The 22,066-nt window shown below is 36.0% G+C and overlaps 1 protein-coding gene and 1 pseudogene across 3 annotated transcripts in view; one reads left to right on the top strand and one right to left on the bottom strand.

Moving 5' to 3' along the window:
• Positions 1 to 1,157: 1,157 nt before the first annotated feature.
• Positions 1,158 to 20,081, top strand: LOC306877745 (annotated as a pseudogene). The gene is made up of 15 exons: positions 1,158 to 1,233; positions 5,357 to 5,549; positions 6,070 to 6,190; positions 6,292 to 6,444; positions 7,267 to 7,362; positions 7,592 to 7,642; positions 7,977 to 8,126; positions 8,217 to 8,327; positions 9,960 to 10,109; positions 10,833 to 10,967; positions 12,636 to 12,755; positions 12,843 to 12,972; positions 14,135 to 14,250; positions 16,010 to 17,274; positions 19,629 to 20,081. The product of its transcript is annotated as an uncharacterized misc_RNA (transcript).
• LOC306877746 (lymphocyte activation gene 3 protein-like) overlaps positions 20,072 to 22,066 on the bottom strand; it is a 2,910-nt gene continuing 915 nt past the window's right edge. For both annotated transcript variants that reach the window (XM_079429687.1, XM_079429686.1), the window contains 5 exons: positions 21,805 to 22,026; positions 21,408 to 21,716; positions 20,888 to 21,145; positions 20,590 to 20,708; positions 20,072 to 20,428 (listed from right to left, as the gene is read on the bottom strand). In XM_079429687.1, coding sequence (XP_079285813.1) covers positions 20,324 to 20,428; positions 20,590 to 20,708; positions 20,888 to 21,145; positions 21,408 to 21,716; positions 21,805 to 22,026 — 1,013 coding nt within the window. In that variant the 3' untranslated portion in view covers positions 20,072 to 20,323. The remainder of the gene's footprint in view (positions 20,429 to 20,589; positions 20,709 to 20,887; positions 21,146 to 21,407; positions 21,717 to 21,804; positions 22,027 to 22,066) is intronic.

Here is a 22,066-nt window from a genome sequence, read left to right on the forward strand (position 1 = left end):
CAGATGTTTTTTTGTTTTTGCCGTAATGGAACATTCCTATATGAAAAATCCATATATGCTGGAATAAAATGGTGCAGTATTTTTTGTAAAATTACCTTTTTTGTAAAATAGTCATTTTTATGTCACATTTTTTTTACAGTGGGAGAATAAAAATATAAAAAAGCCGTGCACATGTATTTTTCCCCAAATACATTTTTATATATTGTCTTTTTTTTACATTTAATTGCAAAAAAAAGAAGGAAATCCACAAATAAAGAGCTTATATAATTTTAATTCATGTGTAATTTGTTTTTCATTCTATTTCATTATCATTTTAGATGAAACCTGGAAGTACATGCTTTGTAAAAGGCCTCACCAGCACTAAATCTACAAGTGTTTTGTAAGCAGACCCTTATCCACTAGAGAAGCACCAACCAAGCCGTGTCTCCTTTGATGAAGGCACTCGTGTAATTATGTCCTGATGCGCATCTGTTATGATCTTGCGCAATGTTGCTTTTCTTCATTCCTATCCCACTGAATTTATTCCTGTCTGATACTTCTCAGGCCCTCTCTCGCTTCCTTTTTTAAAAATCAGCTGAGCTGCACGTGCTCACAACTTGACTGTTACCACACAATCTGTACTATAGACATGAATAACTTCAACAGATGACAAAATGTTCAAAATCGGATTTACACTAAAGGAAGATCCTTTAAATCTACAGCCAAATAGGTATACCTAAATATTACCATGGCATCATGTTGATGGGTTTTTTCTTGGGTAAGCACCTTTCAAATGCTCCCAGCATTTTAATTTCCTGATTGGAGACAAAATAACATCTTTCTTCCTTATTTTGCATGTTTGCGTGCGTGTGTGTGTGTGTGTGTGTGTGTGTGTGTGTGTATATGCGTGCATGCTTGTCTTTGTGGAACTGAACCACAAACCTATCATCCCTGTCTAAACAATTATAAATTTGCATGTTGTTATGTACCTGTGATCAATGGCTGGGTGGCTGTCAATCACATCAGAAAGCATTAATGGCCCAGTCAGGTTTATCTTCTCAGGGTGCAGCCATGCCTGCAATCTAAGTCTGAAGAATCTGGTCTTGCTTGCTCAACCTGTTACTGAAGGAAGGGTTAAAGAAAAACGATATAGAAAGACACTGAGGACTCTGAAAGATAGATTCAGAAAGACAAGAGGGACAGAGAGATACCTTAAAGATGTTGTGTGAGGGAAATGGACACAGTTAAATCCAGGTATCTGTTGGGGAAGACTTGCCTGAGGATGTGTGTGTGTGTGTGTGTGTGTGTGTGTGTCTGGTAAAGGAGATTGTCTAAAACTAGAATCACATCTAAATAATTAAAGAACTGAGATTGTCCTGTCAGATCTAGTTTTTCAAAATTGTTTTCAAAATTATGTGCTTATGGTATGTTCAATGTTATGGCTATGTGTAACTACAAATGTGCATTTGCAAAGTATTTATGTGCAAGTATATGGCTGTGTGTGAGTGTTTGTTCGTTCGGGGTATTTTACCCTGATTTTATGGCTGATGATAATGACAGTCAAGATGAGTCTGCGCGGAATTGGTTTATTGCCAAAAAGTGGTGTCAAACGTGTGCGGATATTTAGATCTTTCTCAGAACATGTGTGTGCGAGTCTCCTGAATCACTGGGGAAAAGTGACTCACCTGAATTACAGTGAATTATTGGCATGTAAGAAGATGTGTGTTTATAGGCTTCAGCTTGTCTGTGCATGGCCATGTCTCATATGGAGTCCTGGCATGTAATGTGTGTGTGTGTGTGTGTGTGTGTGCGTTTTTGTGACAAATGAGGGCATAAATGTGTATAATGACACAGGTATGACATAGGTCAGTGTCCTCATTAGACACCTTCTCTTTGTAATGCCTATGTCCCCACTTTTCAAAACGCTTATAAATCATACAGAGTGAGTTTTTTGGGGGGGAAGTATAAATGCACAGTCTCCTGTGAGGAATAAGTTTAGGTATAGGGTAGGTGTAGGGCAATAACAGTTTGTACAGTATAAAAACCATTGCGCCTATGGGATGTCCCCACTTTTCACAAAAACAAACGTGTGTGTGTGAGTGTGTGTGTATTTAACACTATTTACTTACATTTTAGGGACAAATAATTCCTCTGAAATTCGCTAAACCTTCCTTTGGGGATAAAAATACTTTTAAATGTACAGTTTTGGGAAATAAAAGAACAAGTCATCCTATAATAAAAAAACAAAACTATCATTGCCAGAATTGCCTGTGTGATGCTTCAACATTCGATGATTTAAAAAAAATTTTTTTATAGTGATTATGCTAATTCAGCAGAAAAGGTCTGTTGGATTTAGTGGTTTAATTTTATTTATTCATTTTTGTAAGTAACAACATTTTTAAACTGTATATATATATATATATATACACACACACACACGTGGTCAAAATTGTTGGCACCCTTGATAAATATGAACAAAGAAGGCTGTGAAAATAAATGTGCATTGTTAATCCTTTTGATCTTTTATTTAAGAAATTCACAAAAATCTAACCTTTCATTGGAGAATAAGAATTTAAAATGGGGGGAAATATCATTATTTTTAGTCCAATAGGTAGCTGAATTTGTCCGCACCCTGTAAAAAAAAAAAAAAAAAACAGACCAAAAAAGGTCTACCAAAAATCCAATTATTTATTTTTTTAAGAAAGCATGGGCTGAAACGTCTGCTCTCTGGTCTGTTTTTAATACATTTTGCACTTTTGTCACTTTTTCACTTTTGCATATGAAAAATAAAATAATTGGATTTGTGGTAGACCTTTTTTGTTTTTTTTTTGTTTTTTTGCAGTGTGCGGACAAATTCAGCTACCTATTGGACTAAAATCTTTATTCTTTTTGTTCTACGCACCTGAGAACCTTTGTTTTGTTTGTTCTGAGCGCACACAATTCCTGCTTTATAAGGGAAATATCATTATGAAATAAATACACATTGGACATAATTAACGGTAACCTTTTATTAACACTTATATACAATAACACTTTTTGAAACCTACATTTGCCAAAATAGTCTAGGAGTTTTCTCCTATAATGCCTGAAGAGGTTAGAGAACACCTGACAAGAGATCAGAGACCATTTCTTCATCCAGAATCACTCCAGACCCTTCAGATTCACAGCTTCATGATGGTGCTTCTTCTCTTCAGTTCACCTCACTCATTTTCTACAGGGTTCAGGTCAGAGGACTGGAATGGCCAGCAGAAGCTTGGTTTTGTGCCCAGTGACCCATTTTTGTGATGTTTTTGAGGTTTGTGTTTGGATTATTGTACATGGATCCAAACATGGCTCATTACAATATTTCTAACAGAGTCAGTCACTTTTTTATTTTTTATCTGCTGGTATTTGATAGAATCCATGATGCCATGTGTCTAAACAAGATGTCCAGAATCTCCAGCAGAAATATAGGCCCACAACATCAAAAATACAGCAGTATATTTCATTGTACACATGGGGTACTTTTTATCCCTGTGTTCACCAAACCCATCTTGAGTGTTTGCTGCTAAAAAGCTAATTTTTTCATTTCATCTGACCATAGAAGCCAGTCCCATTTGAAGTTCCAGTCGTGTCTGACAACTGGATATTCTGGAGATTGTTTTTTGGTGAAAGCATTTTCTTTTCTTGATTTTTTTTCTTGAATCCCTCCCGAACAACATGTGGTGATGTAGGTGCTGTTTGACCATTTTTTAAAAGGTTTTCTGACCCTGAGACTCAACTATTTTCTGCAATTCTCCAGCTGTGCTCCTTGAAGAGTCTTTGGCCACCCAAACTCTCCTCTTCACCATGCATTAGGACGATATAGACATACATCCTCTTCCAGACAGATTTGTAACATTTTATGTTGATTGGAAATTCTTAATTATTGCCCTGATGGTGGAAATGGGAATTTTCACTGCTCTAGCTCTTTTCTTAAAGCCACTTCACTAATTTGTGAAGCTAAATTATCTTTTACTGCACATCGGAAATATATTCTTTGGTTTTTCTCATTGCGATGGGTGATTAATTTGGAATTTGGCCTTTGTTTTCCCTCCTATTTATATTTCTGTGAAACAGGAAGCCATGGCTGTTCATGTTCATAATCACACTGGTGTGCTCAAAATTGTGAATATGAATGGGAATATATTTCATATATATTTTACTCATAAGAATTTCCAGGGGTGCCAGTAATTGTGTCCAAAATGTATTTGAGAAAAATCATTTATTTCATAATGATATTTACCCCCATTTAAATTCCTATTCTCCGATGAAAGCTTAGAGTTTTGTGATTTTTAAAATAAAAGATCAAAAAGATTAACAATGCACATTTATTTTCACAGCCTTCTTTGATCATATTTACCAACAATTCTGGCCATGTGTGTATATATATTAAATATGGAATAAACATTAAATATTTTAATAATTAAAATAATATTTGTGCAATATACTCATTTATCAGTAAAATAAAAATAATATGGTGTATTGATATAATGTTTCTACAATTTAAAATACTACTTACTGTACATTAATAAATACTAGGTTTTTAATAATTAATTAATTTAATTATTAATATTTATCAAATTAAATTATATTTTATTAATATCATTATACAGTATGTTTTCTTCTAAGGTTAGGGTTATGGTTTAGGTTAGAATCAATCTATATTTTTACATTTAACATCATAAAACAAAAGAAGTCCATAATATGTCTCTATTTGAATAATCAAATGCATGGGAGGGTCAAATTTTGTCTATATTTTGGGGTCCAGAAGACCACCTAAGGATTGCAAAACATCAGTTCACCTACAGGGGAGCAGCTGACAGTTCCTATGGGGAAAAAATGCCTTTATAACACAGTAAATAATATCATAATGACAAAATAAATGAATACAATGTAAATCATAAAATGACAAATAAAAAATAATGTAAAAAAGGTTTGCGCGAGGGCTCTGATTGAGGGGGTAAAAGACATCATTGGCTCAATATAAAAACAAGATACGTCAATGGAAAATGATAGAAAACCCACCCTGATAGAAAAACAAGTGTGTGTGTGTGTGGCATGCTAGGTCAGGTCATGAGATGTGAAATGTTTTGAGATTTAAAGGTCACATCAGTGGGCTTCAAAAGTTTGGTATCAGTTCCTTCTAGTTGCAGTTTACAGTTTTTTGTGGGTTTTACATTGTTATGTATTAAGCACAGCACAGTGATAAATTAAGCAGTGCAGCTTTTTTTTGTAATTAATCAATGCTGCTATTATTTTCTCATCTACTTTCCCTGTTTATTGTTGCACTGTCTCTGATCTTATTCATGTGTTAGACTATTAATCCTCTTATTGTAATCCTATCTGTGTCTATTAGTAATGCATCAAAAGGAACAGAACTGAGCAATGTCATGGCCCCAGAGGAAACTGTCACTGGTGACAAGAGTGACAGACAGCAGGAGGAAGAGAAAGAGGCAGACGCCGACACTCCTGATGGAGTCCTTACAGTACCATCAGTTGCTCAGTGGAGGGCACAAGAGAAACACAGATACAACACTGTAGGCTACCAGGTACTGAATTCATCAGATTATATTCAGCACTGGAATTTGTTTGCATTATGCAGATGCTTTCATATAATCTGACTTTTAATGCATTTTAGATCAATAGCATGACAATCCAAAATAGTCAAAAATGTCAGAGGGCACTATAGTAGTCAGCATTTTAAGTGGATCAAAATCTTTCATCAAAGTTATCCTAAAACAAAAACAATACCCGTTCTTGCCTTAGCACAACTTTGATTAACTTTTTTCAGGGGGTGGAGACGGGTAGGTTTAGGTGTATGTAAGGTGGGAAGAGTTGGATCTAGATCCAAATAGAACATGGAACAATGTCCTTTGTTAGTTCTGGAATAGTATTTGTATCAATCACGCTATGAAGAATACTTTTCCAGGACCAACAAAGGATGTTTTTGCAGCACCATGTTCTTGTTGGGTAAATCCTGTTGTGCTTTATAAGCAGTCACAAATTTAATCAGGCTTTAGCTGATTGCTGTCGATTCAGCTTGTCACATTTATCAATTTTCGTTGTCAGAAAAAGAAGCATAGGGCAGCTGTGGACTTTTCTACAGTGAGCAAGGGAACATCTGCTGGGGTGAAGATTAAAGCAGGCACTTTTTAGCCAGGGAGTGTCTGACAAAAATAGCACATTTGAGGTAGGCCTAATTATTATTATTTTTTGTTGTTGTTGCCTGAACTGGTTCATAGTTGGATACATAGACTGATTACATTATTCTTATTCCAATCTCTCTTTCAGGAACAATCGGGTGGTGTACAGGGGCAGGTGGATGCGTTGAAACAGGTCCTGGGCTTATTCAGTATACCTGAGGACCTGAGGTGGACATGGGGGGAGGGAGGGACTGAAAAAGCACTGGAAAGGAGCTGGACAGACATAGTGGATTCCCATGAGGTAACAGGGTTAGGGATAGATGGTACACAGATTCGTCTATTGGGCATGCACACATCAATATAGCGTAAATTTTGTCATACTGTACAACAATAATTACTGTTTTTGAGTTATTGTAAGGGGTAGGTTGGGGTAGTGTTGTGCTGAATTCTGACCCCTGCCAGATTACTACCCCTCTGGTATTGGTAGGTGTAGGGTTAGATGTGGGGGAGGGGTTAGGATTAGGGGTGGGGTTAGGATTAGGCAATCAGGTAGCGATTTCAACGAGAGGGGGTAAGAATTTGTCAGGAAGTCGAAAATGGGCACAAAACCGTTTTTAGCTGTATCCCTTCTAGCCACAACCAGGTAATAGAGAGAAATAGGAAATAGCCTACATTCACAACTCAGGTTACTTCCAAAATCCGACATATTTATACAGAACCCCTATATGGGACAATGCTTTTTCGATGCTTTTGCATAGGCCTACTAGTCATGGCAGTTTGTTGTCCAGTTCTGGCCAATTTAGTGGCTAATTCGTATGAATTTGACAGATGATATTTGTAGCCTACTACCTTTCATATGATCTGCTTATGTGTCACTGACTGTTAGGGTTTTATATTAAAAACGTATAACATTTATAAATAATAAATAACATCATATAAATGAATAAGAAATCGTCAACTTGTAAAATAGTTTACATAGCATGTGATTAGTGATGTCTGCCGAAAGAGTAACACAGAATCATGCGCAATACTAGGTGCACTAACTGATTTAAAAATTAAAATCAATCAGATTGTATGTTGTGTGTTGGAGGAGGTGACAGTCTCTATTTGTCTCTATTTCTAGTCTATGTCAAAAACCCAGCGACACCAGCAGGAGGCGCTGTGGGAGCTTATTAATACTGAGCTAACCTACATCAACAAACTCACTATCGCCAAAGAAGTATGTCATAACATTACAGTTTATTATTATTATAAGGATTTATTACAGTTTATTTGATCAGATATAGACAATCATTTCACTATAACAACAAAAATTAGAACAATAATATGTTTATGTTGTACAGATATATTTGAACTCATTGTTTCTCAGTTCTTTTCATTCATGCATTTTAAATGTATTATTTACATTCCTAAAGCTTTGACTAATGCACATCCTCTTTTCTGCACAGCTCGTGATGGCAGCACTGTCACACTGTCACAGAAATGGATTCCTTCAAGAAGTATGTGCATCTCGTCTCATCTTTCATGTTTACATGGAACCTTTTTCTTAAGAATTGACCTTCTAGAGTTACATACTCAGCAAATCTTAATGGCAGGCAGACAGACTGCACAGCTGTATGTGATGGCAGAAGTGCGGTCAAATAATGTGCAGCTCACTGTCATCTGTCATCAGTTTATAATCTAGAGCACTACCAGTGATGTCAGAAATGGAAACATTTTGTACGGACTAGATGGAAAATAATTTTGCTCTGGTGTAGAGCGTGTGGGAGACACCACCTGTATCAATTAATCTTTTTCCATTACTGTCTGTCTGTTCTTTCTTTCTTTCTTCAGGTCAGCCCTGCAATGCTCTTTTCCAATCTTCCTTCTATCCTTGATGCACATCGACTCTTTTGGCATGAAGTGATGTATCCAATGTTACAAGAGGTCCATCTCACTAGAAGACCATTTGACCCTCTCAGACTTGAGGCAGGATGTTTGCAGGTATTATACAACAACAGTACATACAATTCTCAGCAATAAAGCTAAAAATAGATCAAAAAAATTTTTTACATAATTTTTCATCTGTTTCAGTTTCCTGACCGTTTTCCTGCATACTTTGAATACTGTTCGAAAGAGGAGAGAAATGTGGAACTTGCACGCAGACAGCTTGACACAAACCCACAATTTCACACCTATCTTACGGTACTAAAAATCACATTTATGTTAAAAGCAAGGAATTATTCTATAGGAAAAAAAATCCAATTAAGAAATAGTATAGAGTGCTGATGGTCTAAATGTTAGCATGATTCGGCTGTAGACATGAGGCTGCAGGTAGTCACAGTCATACTGAATATTAACTAACTTACATTTTAGAAGCAAACGTTGAGTGAATTATTCAATGACTACCTCATTTCTGAATAAGTCAGCATTTTTTAACAAATCGGTTGAATGGATGATTCAGATGACTGAACATCTTACCACCTACAGGGTCACAGAAAAATGCCTAAAACGTTCAGACATATAATGCTACAAAAAGTCAAAAATCCCACTTCTGCTTCAGTCCAAAAATCAACACATTTGGAGCACCACTAAACCAATAAAACTCTAGTTGTGTTAATATTTGCAATGTTGTCTTTTTCCGTTCTTGTTTCTCCCTTAGGCTTAATTCTTGTGCTGTGCTGAATGACTTTACCAAATTTAGTGTTTGCAGTCAAACGTGACCAGCCTTTTAAAAATTGCTAGTAAATTTACCATTATGGTACAGTATATGATCACCAAATCTTGGATTGAGTTGTTTTGTCAACTTGTTTTCTTTCATTTAGCACAGGTGTTTTAGTTCTTTTTTGGAACTGATTGGTCGTATGCCTCATTGACTGACCTTATGCAGGTTTTGAGTGAAAAAAGCAATATTTGTGGACAATTTTGGCAATATTCACTGTGCATAACTGCAGATCAATGGAGCCTATGACCAGTCCATTTCAAATCCAAAAAGAAATACACAACCTGTGCTGAATGAAAGAAAAGAGATTGATAAAAAGACTGAATCCTATACTTGGTAATTAGTGAGACATGTATAATCAGTTTTTTGTAGGCTGGTCATTTTTTACCATTAAGTGTAACAAAGTACAAAAATTCTCTCTTTTTTGGACATTGTTATACCCTGTGTGAGCAAAGCCAGTAGGTTTTAGCCCAATGCGATAACATTAACTAACATTTTCGTAAAATCCTCTCCAGACCTTAATGTGCAGAACATGTTTGAAAAGTCTTGAAAATGTTCTGAACTTTAAAAGGAAACTTAAAAAAAGAATTAAGCTAAATTAAGGTTGGAAAAAATGGTCAAATATAGACATAAAAATTGGTAGAGAGGTGTGAATTTGTTTTCCACATTTCAGATGAACTCTTTACCACAACAAGTTCCCCTGCCAATGTTTTTTTCACCAGTGGACATTATGCAAAGTAAGCAGGGTAGAAATGACTATGAGATCGCCTGCCTTTATGGTGGTTTGACTGTAGTGATAGGTTTTTGGGGGGTGCTGTTTCCTGAAGGGTGCATTGTAGAAATAACTGCACATTAAGCCCTGAAATTGCTTAATTCAATTTATCTTTAATTGTCTAGCTCTACGGTAAAATGAAAATCAAAAATAAAATGTCTACGTTGAAGTCAACGTGCTATTGTGTAATCATTTAAGCAAAATAAGTTTCATTATTAAATTAGTTCAAATGCACATTTCAAACCACAGATGAACTTGAGCTATAGATTATAATCGAATATGTTGCATGAAGAAACATGCATGCATGATTTTCCTGATTACCGTGATGTAAACTGTTCTGCAGTGGGTGGAGAATCATCCACAGTGTGCGCGAATGAGACTGGGCGATATGCAGGCCAAACCACACCAGAGAATCACCAAGTACCCTCTTTTGCTGAAAGCTGTTCAGAAGACCACAGAAGACCTCCCCACCAAAACTGCACTTGAAAGAATGGTGAGACTGTGACACAATCGTGATGAATTACATCATATACTGTACATTTAATAACAAATAACAAATTGCATTATGAAAACTACATAAGTTACTAAAAAAGTCATCATTGGCCTTTGTGTTGTCATTTTACTAAAGCAAAATGACTTTTTTAGATGGAAAATTGTAAAAAAAAAAGTAAATGTAAAAAAACCATTCTTTCTTCATGTAATTCCGGATGGACTAAATGATGGTGAGATCGAAAAATGGTTTAAATACATATGTTGTTGTTAGACAAAATACTAACATCCTTTAAGGATTTAAGGATTTGAAGCATGATTATAATTAAATGAATAAAAAAGATTTATACTTTGCAAGCACTTGTAAATGCAGTTAATGCAGCAATATAAAATACATTTTTAAATCCAATACAATTTTTATTATGAAAAGAATAAGAAGTTTGAAATAGAAGGAAAATAGAGGCACTTTCACTTCTAGTCGGTTTTAATTACAGTAGTATTATGTGTGAAATACCACATGAAATGATCGTGTCAGACTAAAAAATATGAGAATAGTCAAACTTTGAGCTGCATTGCCTTTGTTATCATCTTATCTTTGTAATCTCCGTCTCTCTGTACACCTCTCACTCTCTCTCTCTTGAATATGAGCTGCTTGCACAGTCTTTATTCTATCATTGAAGATTAAAGATGCACTGTTTCTCACTCGCTGTCTATTTTTCTCTTGCAGTTGTACAGTGTCAGTAATTTTCTAGAATCTATCAATGGCTATTTGCAACTGAAAGAAGATACTCTGGCCCTCTCTGTTGCTGCTCAAAGAATAGAGGGATGCAAAATAGAAGGTCTGAGTGAAGAAATAGACAAGGTAAACAACAACAAAAAATCTTGAATAACCATAAATTGTACACGCTTTGCTTATACAGGTGCTGGTCATAAAATTAGAATATCATGAAAAAGTTGATTTATTGCAGTAATACCATTCAAAAAGTGAAACTTGTATATTAGATTCATTCATTACACACAGACTGATATATTTCAAATGTTTATTTCCTTTAATTTCTAACTAATGAAAGTCCCAAATTCAGTATCTCAGAAAATTAGAATATCAATTAAGACCAATGCAAAAAAAAATATTTTTAGAAATGTTGGCCAACTGAAAAGTATGAACATGAAAAGTATGAGCATGTACAGCACTCAATATTTAGTTGGGGCTCCTTTGGCCTGGATTACTGCAGCAATGTGGCGTGGCATGGAGTCGATCAGTCTGTGGCACTGCTCAGGTGTTATGAGAGCCCATGTTGCTCTGATAGTGGCCTTCAGCTCTTCTGAATTGTTGGGTCTGGCGTATTGCATCTTCCTCTTCACAATACCCCATAGGTTTTCTATGGGGTTAAGGTCAGGCGAGTTTGCTGGCCAATCAAGAACAGGGATACCATGGTCCTTAAACCAGGTACTGGTAGCTTTGGCAGTGTGTGCAGGTGCCAAGTCCTGTTGGAAAATGAAATCTGCATCTCCATAAAGTTGGTCAGCAGCAGGAAGCATGAAGTGCTCTAAAACTTCCTGGTAGACGGCTGCGTTGACCTTGGACCTCAGAAAACACAATGGACCAACACCAGCAGATGACATGGCACCCCAAACCATCAATGACTGTGGAAACTTTACACTGGACCTCAAGCAACGTGGATTATGTGCCTCTCCTCTCTTCTTCCAGACTCTGGGACCTTGATTTCCAAAGGAAATGCAAAATTTACTTTCATCAGAGAACATAACTTTGGACCACTCAGCAGCAGTCCAGTCAAGATGCTTCTGACGCTGTCTCTTGTTCAAGAGTGGCTTGACACAAGGAATGCGACAGCTGAAACCCATGTCTTGCATACGTCTGTGCGTGGTGGTTCTTGAAGCACTGACTCCAGCTGCAGTCCACTCTTTGTGAATCTCCCCACATTTTTGAATGGGTTTTGTTTCGCAATCCTCTCCAGGGTGCGCTTATCCCTATTGCTTGTACACTTTTTTCTACCACATCTTGTCCTTCTCTTCGCCTCTCTATTAATGTGCTTGGACACAGAGCTCTGTGAACAGCCAGCCTCTTTAGCAATGACCTTTTGTGTCTTGCCTTCCTTGTGCAAGGTGTCAATGGTCGTCTTTTAGACATCTGTCAAGTCAGCAGTCTTCCCCATGATTGTGTAGCCTACAGAACTAAACTGAGAGACCATTTAAAGGCTTTTGCAGGTGTTTTGAGTTCATTAGCTGATTAGAGTGTGGCACCAGATGTCTTCAATATTTAACATTTTCACAATATTCAAATTTTCTGAGATACTGAATTTGGGACTTTCATTAGTTGTCAGTTATAATCATCAAAATTAAAGGAAATAAACATTTGAAATATATCAGTCTGTGTGTAATAATGAATCTAATATACAAGTTTCACTTTTTGAATGGTATTACTGCAATAAATCAACTTTTTCATGATATTCTAATTTTATGACCAGCACCTGTATATATATAAAGGCTAACAGAGAGATCTCAACAACAGTATGTTCGTGAGTTCTGCTGCTTTGATCTGATGAGCCCGGTGAGGGGGGTGGGACCACATATCATACGTAAGCAATTGATGGAAGAAACTTTGAAGGTCAGAATAAGAAAGGACACAAAGGCAAGTGAAAGAACAAACAAGGTCGTGATGTATTAATGATTTTTGTATTGCCCTCATAATTTCAGCATTCGTTTCTGGTTATGTTAGGAGTTTGTGGTCCTGCTCTTCACTGATGTGTTGTTGATAACCAAAACGCAGAAGAAATCAGACAAGCTGAAGGTAGTGCGCCCTCCTCTGCCTCTGGAGAGAATACACTGCATTGAGCTCAAAGATGGATGTGAGTGTGAACAATAACTCCTACATTTAACAATCTCACCTGCCTCACAGAACGTTTTAAACTGGGCTCACAGCAGTATGAAAGGGCATTTAATATGTATGGGCCATATTTTCATGCCCTGCTCACAATATTTTTACTGAAACCTTTCTGAAATACATTCTGAGGTCTTTTTTTACAGACCTTTGTGCTTACTATATACAATGTGGTCCAAAAGTCTGAGACCTGAAAATCTATGATTCAAAGTTTCATTTAAACCAGGAAATAAGCATATCTGCCATAAACAAGTTTTAGAATTATCAATTATTTTAACTAAACTAACTAAATATTTAGAAATTTCCCCCTTTTTAGGTCACTAAATAAATAAGCATATCTGTGACATTGATTATTCAAACTCCTACAAAAGTTCATGTTTTTCTTTTCATTGAAGAACAAGATGTTTGAACAGTGTTACATTATGCTGGTTTTACTTTAACTTTATGCTCGAGTGCTGCTGTCACTATTAACCAAATAATAAGATAATTAATTTTAATATTTTAATGCAACTTTTCACTCAAATTGTTGTGCTAATTCAATATGTAATTTAATACAATATGCATATTGTAATAAAGGGAGTCTCAGAGAGCAAGGGTAGGATTCAATTCTAGTGTTTTTAATGAAGTGATAACCATGAAGACACAAGAAACCATGGCATAAGACAGAACTACAACCTAAAATATACTGCTGCGAAAGCATAAATACACAGAATGCATTACTTGCAACCAGTCAGTTTCAAAATGCACATTGATTTTCCTCATGGAAAAGGCTTTCAAATAGCTTTATGTAATATAGCATACTATTCTTAGCATGTCAGGGCACAGCATGGCATATTACTTGGTAAACTGGTTTCTGATTGGCTTTTTCGAGAATGGCTCCACCTAAGGTGTGTCAAATGCTTATCCTGCTTATCCAAGTCCTGGTATATTATTACAAAAGATTTATTATGATTATGTAATTGTGAATTCAAACATGTAAATTACCTGAACATGGAATTTGCAGTCTGGTGCACATTATTACCTCAAGAGAACTTAGAACAGAAACGTTTTTTCCTATAAATATTTATTATATGAAGCTAGATTAATTCTCACACTATGTCTATTTCTCCCCTCTTTGCTCTGTCTGGTAGATTCGTTTGTGCTGGTGGAGGTTGGTGATCTAGGTTGTGCTGTCAGTGTGAACTTCCTGTCCACACCCAGTCCAGACAGCTGCACGTCATGGGTGTCTGCTCTGCGTGAGACTCAGGTACTTGCATTCCTCTTGCAGCAAACACACCAGACACCAGTGTGACAGGATACACAAGCCCAACCCTTAAGAAACTGAATTTGTTTTTTCAAAAGCTTTTCTACTTTTGGCACTTTCCACGAATAGGGTACAAAATAGGGTCTGAAATGCTTAAAATAAGAAGTCATTTTTTTCTTAGGCTTCGACTTAAATGCAATAAAACTAAAAATAAAAGAAAATAACTAAAAAATATAATAAAATACCTAACTGCATAATATTATTATTGTTAGAAATTGCAACAATATAAAATAGAAATAAATACATTTAAAATTTGAATTAAAACAATAAGTAAACAATAAATAAACAATTATCTCCTGGCCAAGGAGACAATTATCTTTCTCCCAAGGTTTTTTTTCTCCATTCTGTCACTCTGAGAGAGTTTTGGTTCCTTGCCGCTGTCGCCTCTGGCTTGCTCAGTTGGGGACACTTAATTTCTAGTGATTATCGTCAATTTGATTTCACAGATACTATTTAAAATAAACTGATCTAGGCAATAACATCTCTGAACTCAATAATGAAATGCCTTAACTGAAAATTGAGTGTTTAATCTTATTTTTATACATTACTGACCCTCTGTCCTTTACTGACACGATCTGTATTGATAAAAGCGCTATATAAATAAAGGTGACTTCACTTGACTTAGGAGCTGCTCAAACTAATTTATATCCTATTTATTTATTTGAGTTTTAGTTTTCCATTTATTTTCATTTTTTTAAATATTTTTCAACCCTGTTACCACGGATCCTAGAAATTCTATGAATAATCATTGAATTAAAATCTAAATTAAATAGACAAAATATATTCAATAATAATAATAATAATAATAATCTACACCAGAATGGGTTACAGGGTTGTAAATGAACCTAAATGATGCTGTCACTTAGTTATGGCATATTGAATAATATATTGATTTATAGTTGTTGTCAAACTTCTATTTAATAAACTAAACAAAAATATGTTAAAATATTTTAAATGAGGTTTTGCCATTTTTTTTTTCAACCCTGTTACTGCAGATCATAGAAAATTTATTAATAATCACTGAATTAAAATATAAATTAAATTGACAAAATATAAAAAGTAATAATAATAATAATAATAAACTACACCAGAATGGGTAACTAAATTACGCTGTCACTCAGTAAAGTTAGTTAGACTTTTATTATTTTATTTATTTTATTTTATGTTTTATAGTTGTTAAACTTCTATTTAATAAACTAAAGAAATATATTTATTGATAGTTTTTTCTTAGTAAATTACAGAATTGAAAGTAACAGGGTTGCAGATTTTCCCTACGATTAAGCTGCCGCTCAGTAGGGACCTATAATGTTTTGTTGAATTTGAGAATATTGAATGATAATATTTACTTTTCTTCACTCCATCTTTTAAAAGGGAACTAATGACAATAAAATTCAATGTTCTTTATGGAAAATGTGCAGTAATATAGGTGCATACATAATGTGGCAAACAGGTAATGCCTATATTATGCTGTTTTGAAATTTTAGTTCTGTTTCTGGTAATTAAAATTAGTTCATTTCTGAGGAGAAAAACATAAGATTTGTGCATTTAATGCTTTTTCTAAATGTAACATAGAAAGTGACTTTTATATACCATAAGAGGCTTTATGTGCAGTATTTAAATTTGTGAGCAGAATACTGTGTCAGAACGTCATATATAGTTGAATAGTTTGTTACTATAAACTGGTTCTTGTTGATGATCACAGACGGCCTTAGAGACCTTGAGGGAAAATGAGACCAACAAAACACTGAAGACAACAAGTACGACAGAGTTTGGTGGTTCAGAGAGACCTCCCGTTCAGGACGAACTGTCTGACAAAGTCATAGGGGATCCTGATGGCCAATCAGTATCTGATAGATCTGACAGGGATTTTGACCAAGCTGAGTTGGCGAGGCAATATCCTTTACATAGGCGCAAGTCTGAGACAGAAATGTTGATGGAAGAAGAACAAAGTAAAGTTCAGCAGCTGCCAGAGGATAGCAACTCTCCACTTATTGGTCAATTGAATTATCAGAGCCAATCAGCTCATGAAGAAGTTGCAGCAAAGACTAATTCAGCTGGATTAAAAACTGAAGAAGGACGAGAGCAGTTGGAAGAGGAAGAGGCCCCATCTAAAAAAATATCAGAAAGGCGAGTTACATGGAAACGTGGACGACGGTCCTCTGTAAATTCTAAAGACGTTACACAACAGCACTTACCTGTGAGAAACCAGTCGAATGGATCATACTTGTTGATGCCTGGTGGAGATGTGGAGAAAAATAGCACTTCTATCCATTCCCTGCAAAGCACTTCTGCATCAAACAAGCCTCGCTTTCGGAGGAAACATCCAAATAATTTGCAACCATCTGTTCCCTCAGATATTTCCAGGACAAATGTGAACGGATTGGAACTTAATCCCAATGCAAGCTCCAGTGGAAACCAGAGAAGATCATCCAACTCTGGCATTAAACCCCAGGATTCCCACCGAGTGCTAAAGCTCGGATCTCTAAAAAACAACCATGGAACGTTATGGAATGTTCCTGAAAAAAGATTGTCACCAGACCCTCAGACGCACTCTGAACCTGAGCAGATGCGTGATGGGAACGTTCAAATGAAACCAATCAAACTGAAGACACAGAGGAGTGCCTCCATCCCAGAGTTCAGCTCCTCTCAGAGTACCCTTCCACCTTCTCACAGGCGCAGCCCCTCGCCCACACAAGGCCTGGACCCCCAGCTTCACCCTTCTCCACTCCAGGACCTACTGCAGAGGGCAAAGGAACGGGAAAGAGAACGTGGACTGGGAAAAAGAGAGGGAAAGAAAGAAACTTTATATCTACAAAATTCTCCTACTGTTTCTGCCTCTCCATCACCATCGGTCAGTGAAGGAGAGAGAGAGACAGAAAGAGAGGAATCAGCAGTTGCCAGTATGATATCTGCTCATGGATGGAGAGAGGGGAACGTGGATGGAAGTGAGGATGAGATGAAAGAGAGGTGAGTCTATATGGTGTCACCACGTCTCTATGAGACATTGCTAAATGTGAAAGCACAATCTGAAAACAGTTCTTAACAGGGTTGTATCAGAAAGAATCACATTTTTTTCTTGATCTTCTGAGATGAAAGTGTTTGTTGTACTTGAAAAACATCAGATGGCGTCATGCAACCATTTTTTGGGGAACCGGTTTCTGTTCTGGCTACTTAAAATGCACTAAAATGCAAAAACTTCTATTCAAATCCCAACCTAACATATTGTATGATGGTGTTATTGTTTTAACTGGACTAACAGTGATCACCTTGTCTTTAGCATAGATATAGATTTTGAATTTTAATAGTCAGTAATTTTGTGTTAAATGGAAACGAGTAATATGGGAGGAATGATAAGTGAAAGTGAAGTGACATACGGCCAAGTATGGTGACCTATACTCGGAATTCGTGCTCTGCATTTAACCCATCCAACGTGCACACACACAGCAGTGAACACACACACACCGTGAACACATACACACACAGCAGTGAACACACACACACACACACACCGTGAACACACACATACACAGCAGTGAACACACACACACACACCGTGAACACACACCCGGAGCAGTGGGCAGCCATTCATGCTGCGGCGCCCGGGGAGCAGTTGGAGGTTCGGTGCCTTGCTCAAGGGCACCTCAGTCGTGGTATTGAGGCTGGACATTCACTCCCCCCATCTACAATCCCTGCCGGCCCGAGACTCGAACCTGCAACCTTTGGATTACGAGTCCGATTAACCATTAGGCCACGACTTCCCAAGTGAGGGATGATAGATGATCTTGGGATTTTCTGTTTATATTCAGATACATGGCCCACTAAGGATAAAAGTAAGATTATATATATTTAATTAAATTCATTTGTTGATTATAATATAATTTTTGTAATTTAACTTTGTATAATATACAATATAATTTATAATTTGCATAGAAAGGAAGCACAGCAGCAAAAAAGTGTCAGAGAGAGGATGGTAAATTATGAAAAGTATAGCCTAGAAGTTTTTTTTAATGTTATTATTATTATATATGAACCTCAATTATGAAATATGCAAAATATGTGATAAATACATGCATAAATGTGTTATGACCCCTATAAAATCCTACTGCATCTGTCGAGTTTAAAACACAACTTTGAATTTGTATTTGTGTGTGTAATTGTTTCTTTCTTTTTAAATGAACCCTAAAAATAACCTTAACTGTCCAGTGGGAAATCAATTATTTTCATTTTAAGTATATTTGTTCCATTTGTGAGATATAACTGTAGAGAGTCCTCACTGTGTTACGGAACTTGACAGTTTCATGTGCGTTATTTCTTCTCTCTGCCCACACGCAAAATTCATCTGTGTACTGTTACATAAAATCCTTTCTAAATTATTACATTCAAACCGTCCCTGGAAATTGTATTCAAATTTGAAATCATTGTCCTAAAATTATATATTAGCACTTGTTACTTCTTTTGGATTATAGACAAGTTAGTTCTTCATTATAGGACCATTAGGATTCAGGCTTTCCCCTGAAAAATGATATTGCACTCAGAACATTTCTTTAATTCTTCTATGGACCCCTGAGGGTCTTTTATATATATATATATATATATATAAAATGCTGTTTTTATCTTTAAAGACCTTTTAATTTAAAATAAATAAATACATTTAGATTCATAAGTATTGATTATGAAGTAGTGTTCAAATTTAGAAATGTCAAGGTTTTTTTTTTTTTTTTTTTTTTTTTTTAACCACAAACCACCTTAAAAGACCCTCAGGTGTCCATAGACCCCTAAACCATGAAAATAAAAGCTCAAGCTACATTCAAATAATCAGAAATGTCATGCAACTTTAATTCATGTTTCTAATATTTACATTAACTCATCTGTACTGAGCATTACATAGCTTTTGATGAGTTATTAAAGAAATGTTCTAAGTGCAATATCATTGTATGCAATAATTTGTATTTATATATATATATATGTATATGTATATATATTGTTGTTGTTAATAATAATCAAATGTATTTATTATTTTATTAATTATCACCCCTTTTTTGCAAAAAAAAAAAAAAAAGACATTTTACTGCACTGAAAAATTTAGGATTTTCTTTAATACAATTTTCTCTCACATATAGCAATAACAAAGAAACGCCAAGTAACACAGAACTTAACATGAAATTTTTTACGGAAAAAGACTGAAATAGTATTTTCTTGGAAACAGTGTTTGTTTTATTTCCAACTTCGAAAAATAATTTTCTACAGTGAAGAGAAGAAAGGACATTAACCTTTGCTTTTTGAAGACATTTACCCATAAACCCCTGTTCTCTCCCTTGAAGCAATAATGTCCAAGAGGGCATCAGCGTGGACTGGCCAGGCTGGTGTTTTGATGATGAGGAGGTTTTTGACTTTGAGGACTTCGAAGACTGGTTTGACAAGAAGCTGACAACAAATGAGCCCCGGAGGTCAGAGACGAAACCATCAGAGAGGCAAGATGAAACAGAATCTAGTGAGGTGTAGTCTATTAAATATGTAAAAGTGTTTGGAGAAATGCAATATATAAAGTTCTGTTGTGTTGTTTAATGATTATGTAGCATGACTATTATAGTCAAATATATTTGAGTGATACATATGGTATTTTATGAAAGATCGATTAATATTGTGTCTATTGTTATTAGAATATTTACTTAAATTTATCTGTGTACAGAATATTTTCTATGTATAGCGATATTAAGAACCAGTTTATAATATATTTACTGTGCACAAGAAACAAAAATAAATTAAAACGTGAGAAATAAGTATGTTCCCTTTATTGCTTTATTTACATAGATTTTACATTCATATTTGAAAATATATTTGCACCAAAATTAGTTTTTACAAAATGTATACATTTATATGTCAGTGATATATTTACAGTTTAACTGGACTGCTACAATTGTCTGCATTTAAAACACACTCACACACACATCCACACAGGCATCTGCCATAAAACACACACACACGTTTACACACACACTGGTTTGGGATCTCCGACCTAAGCTTCAGCCATTTTTGGCCTGCTCCTCTCTCTCTGCTCTCGTTCAGTGGCGGCCTGATGGACGATGGTTTCCATCGCAGGGTAAAGAAGCATCATCTTCTTCTGTAAGGAGGAATAAATGAGATGAATATGAGAGATGAGATACAAATATCCCACACTAAATCTATTTTAGAGAGCTTTCTTTTGCAGCATTGAACTATCAGTATCAAGTAAGCATGAAGCAATGCATTATTAAATAAAGACTTGAGGAGACTGAAACATACCCGACGATAGTTTCTGTACATCTGGAACAAAACCAGGAATATCACCAAGAACAAAAACCCAAATCCCATCACCTTAGCGGTTTTGTAGCCAGAACTTGAATTTTCGCTCTTTACAGCACCTGTAAAAATTGAACAAAACTGAGAATCAATCAAAATGTAGTGCTTATATATTTGCTTCTAATTCAAATTAAGCTAATTTATGTATTTTTTGAATGAATTCACAGCATGCAACTTTTATTTATTGGTATTCAAATGCTTATGCAAAGATCATTTACTATAATATAACTGCTCTACCTACCCATCACATGAAGTTCATAAGTCACGTTCCCCAGAACTCCTTGCTTCCCGTAGTAGCGACAAACCCATTCACCAGCATCTTTCTCATTCACTTCTTGAATCCTGAAGCTCTTTGTCTTTTGAACAGAGGTCACCATTTGAGTGTCGTTTGGTCCGTAATTCACACGGAGCCACTCATAGGAAGTGATCTGGGTGGAGTTGCTGAGATGGCAGGTCAGGGTCATGGGTCCGTTACCGCTGGATGATGAGGATCTCACAACTAAACAGAATTCAAAGAAAAATTCAGCATTCAGCAGATTCGGAATACCACAAAACAAAAGTTAATAGGAACTGAACACCATTTGGATGATTAAAAGCTGATGCTGATAACGGATTTATGATATACCTTATGATAAACCTTTTTTATTTAGTACTATTTAACATTAAATTATATTTACGATTTTATACATTTATTATTATTATATATCATTTTATGTAGCCACAGTATTCTCAGTGTCCTAGTGATATATTACTCTACTCACCTCGAGCTACAACTAGCTCCATCCTTCTTCGTACTTTATTACGCTCTCCATTCAATCCGTTCATCATTCCTGAGCATGTATACATCCCTTCATCTCCATCCTCCACTCTCTGTATAGTAGCTGATGCTGAGGGCCCAGCAGACTTGTTGAAAGATGCAGGGAGAGGAAGAGGAGAGTATGATGTTTTGGAGTTTCTGTTCCACATCACAGTGTATGGGATCAAACCATCAGTAAAGATGCAGGGCAAGGAGACGGAGGAACCGACAGCAGCGTACACCACTGAAGAGTTATCCTGAGGGGTGACGATTCCTGGAAAACCAACGGATAAGGTGGATGAGCAACTCTTGCAGACATAAATTTAACGAAGTAGCTATTTTTTTTTTAAACGGACACTCACCTTTGACCTGTAGGGTTGTGGTTGCCTCTACCACTCCACCATTGTATGCAACCTGACAGGTCCAGTCTCCTCCATCTTTTTGTGACACGTTGGGGAGGATAGTTCTCTCTGTTAATTTGCCGTTTCGTTTCCAGTTAATTCGTTCAAACTGTTTCCCAGGACTGACATCGCACTTTGCCTCCATTCTTAAGCCCTCAACCACGACGGCAGGAGAAAATGACGCTGCGAAGAAAGACAAAATATTACCGATAAGGCTTCCAGA

Source organism: Barbus barbus (genome assembly GCF_936440315.1).
Source record: "Barbus barbus genome assembly, chromosome: 12".
Taxonomy (NCBI): domain Eukaryota; kingdom Metazoa; phylum Chordata; class Actinopteri; order Cypriniformes; family Cyprinidae; genus Barbus; species Barbus barbus.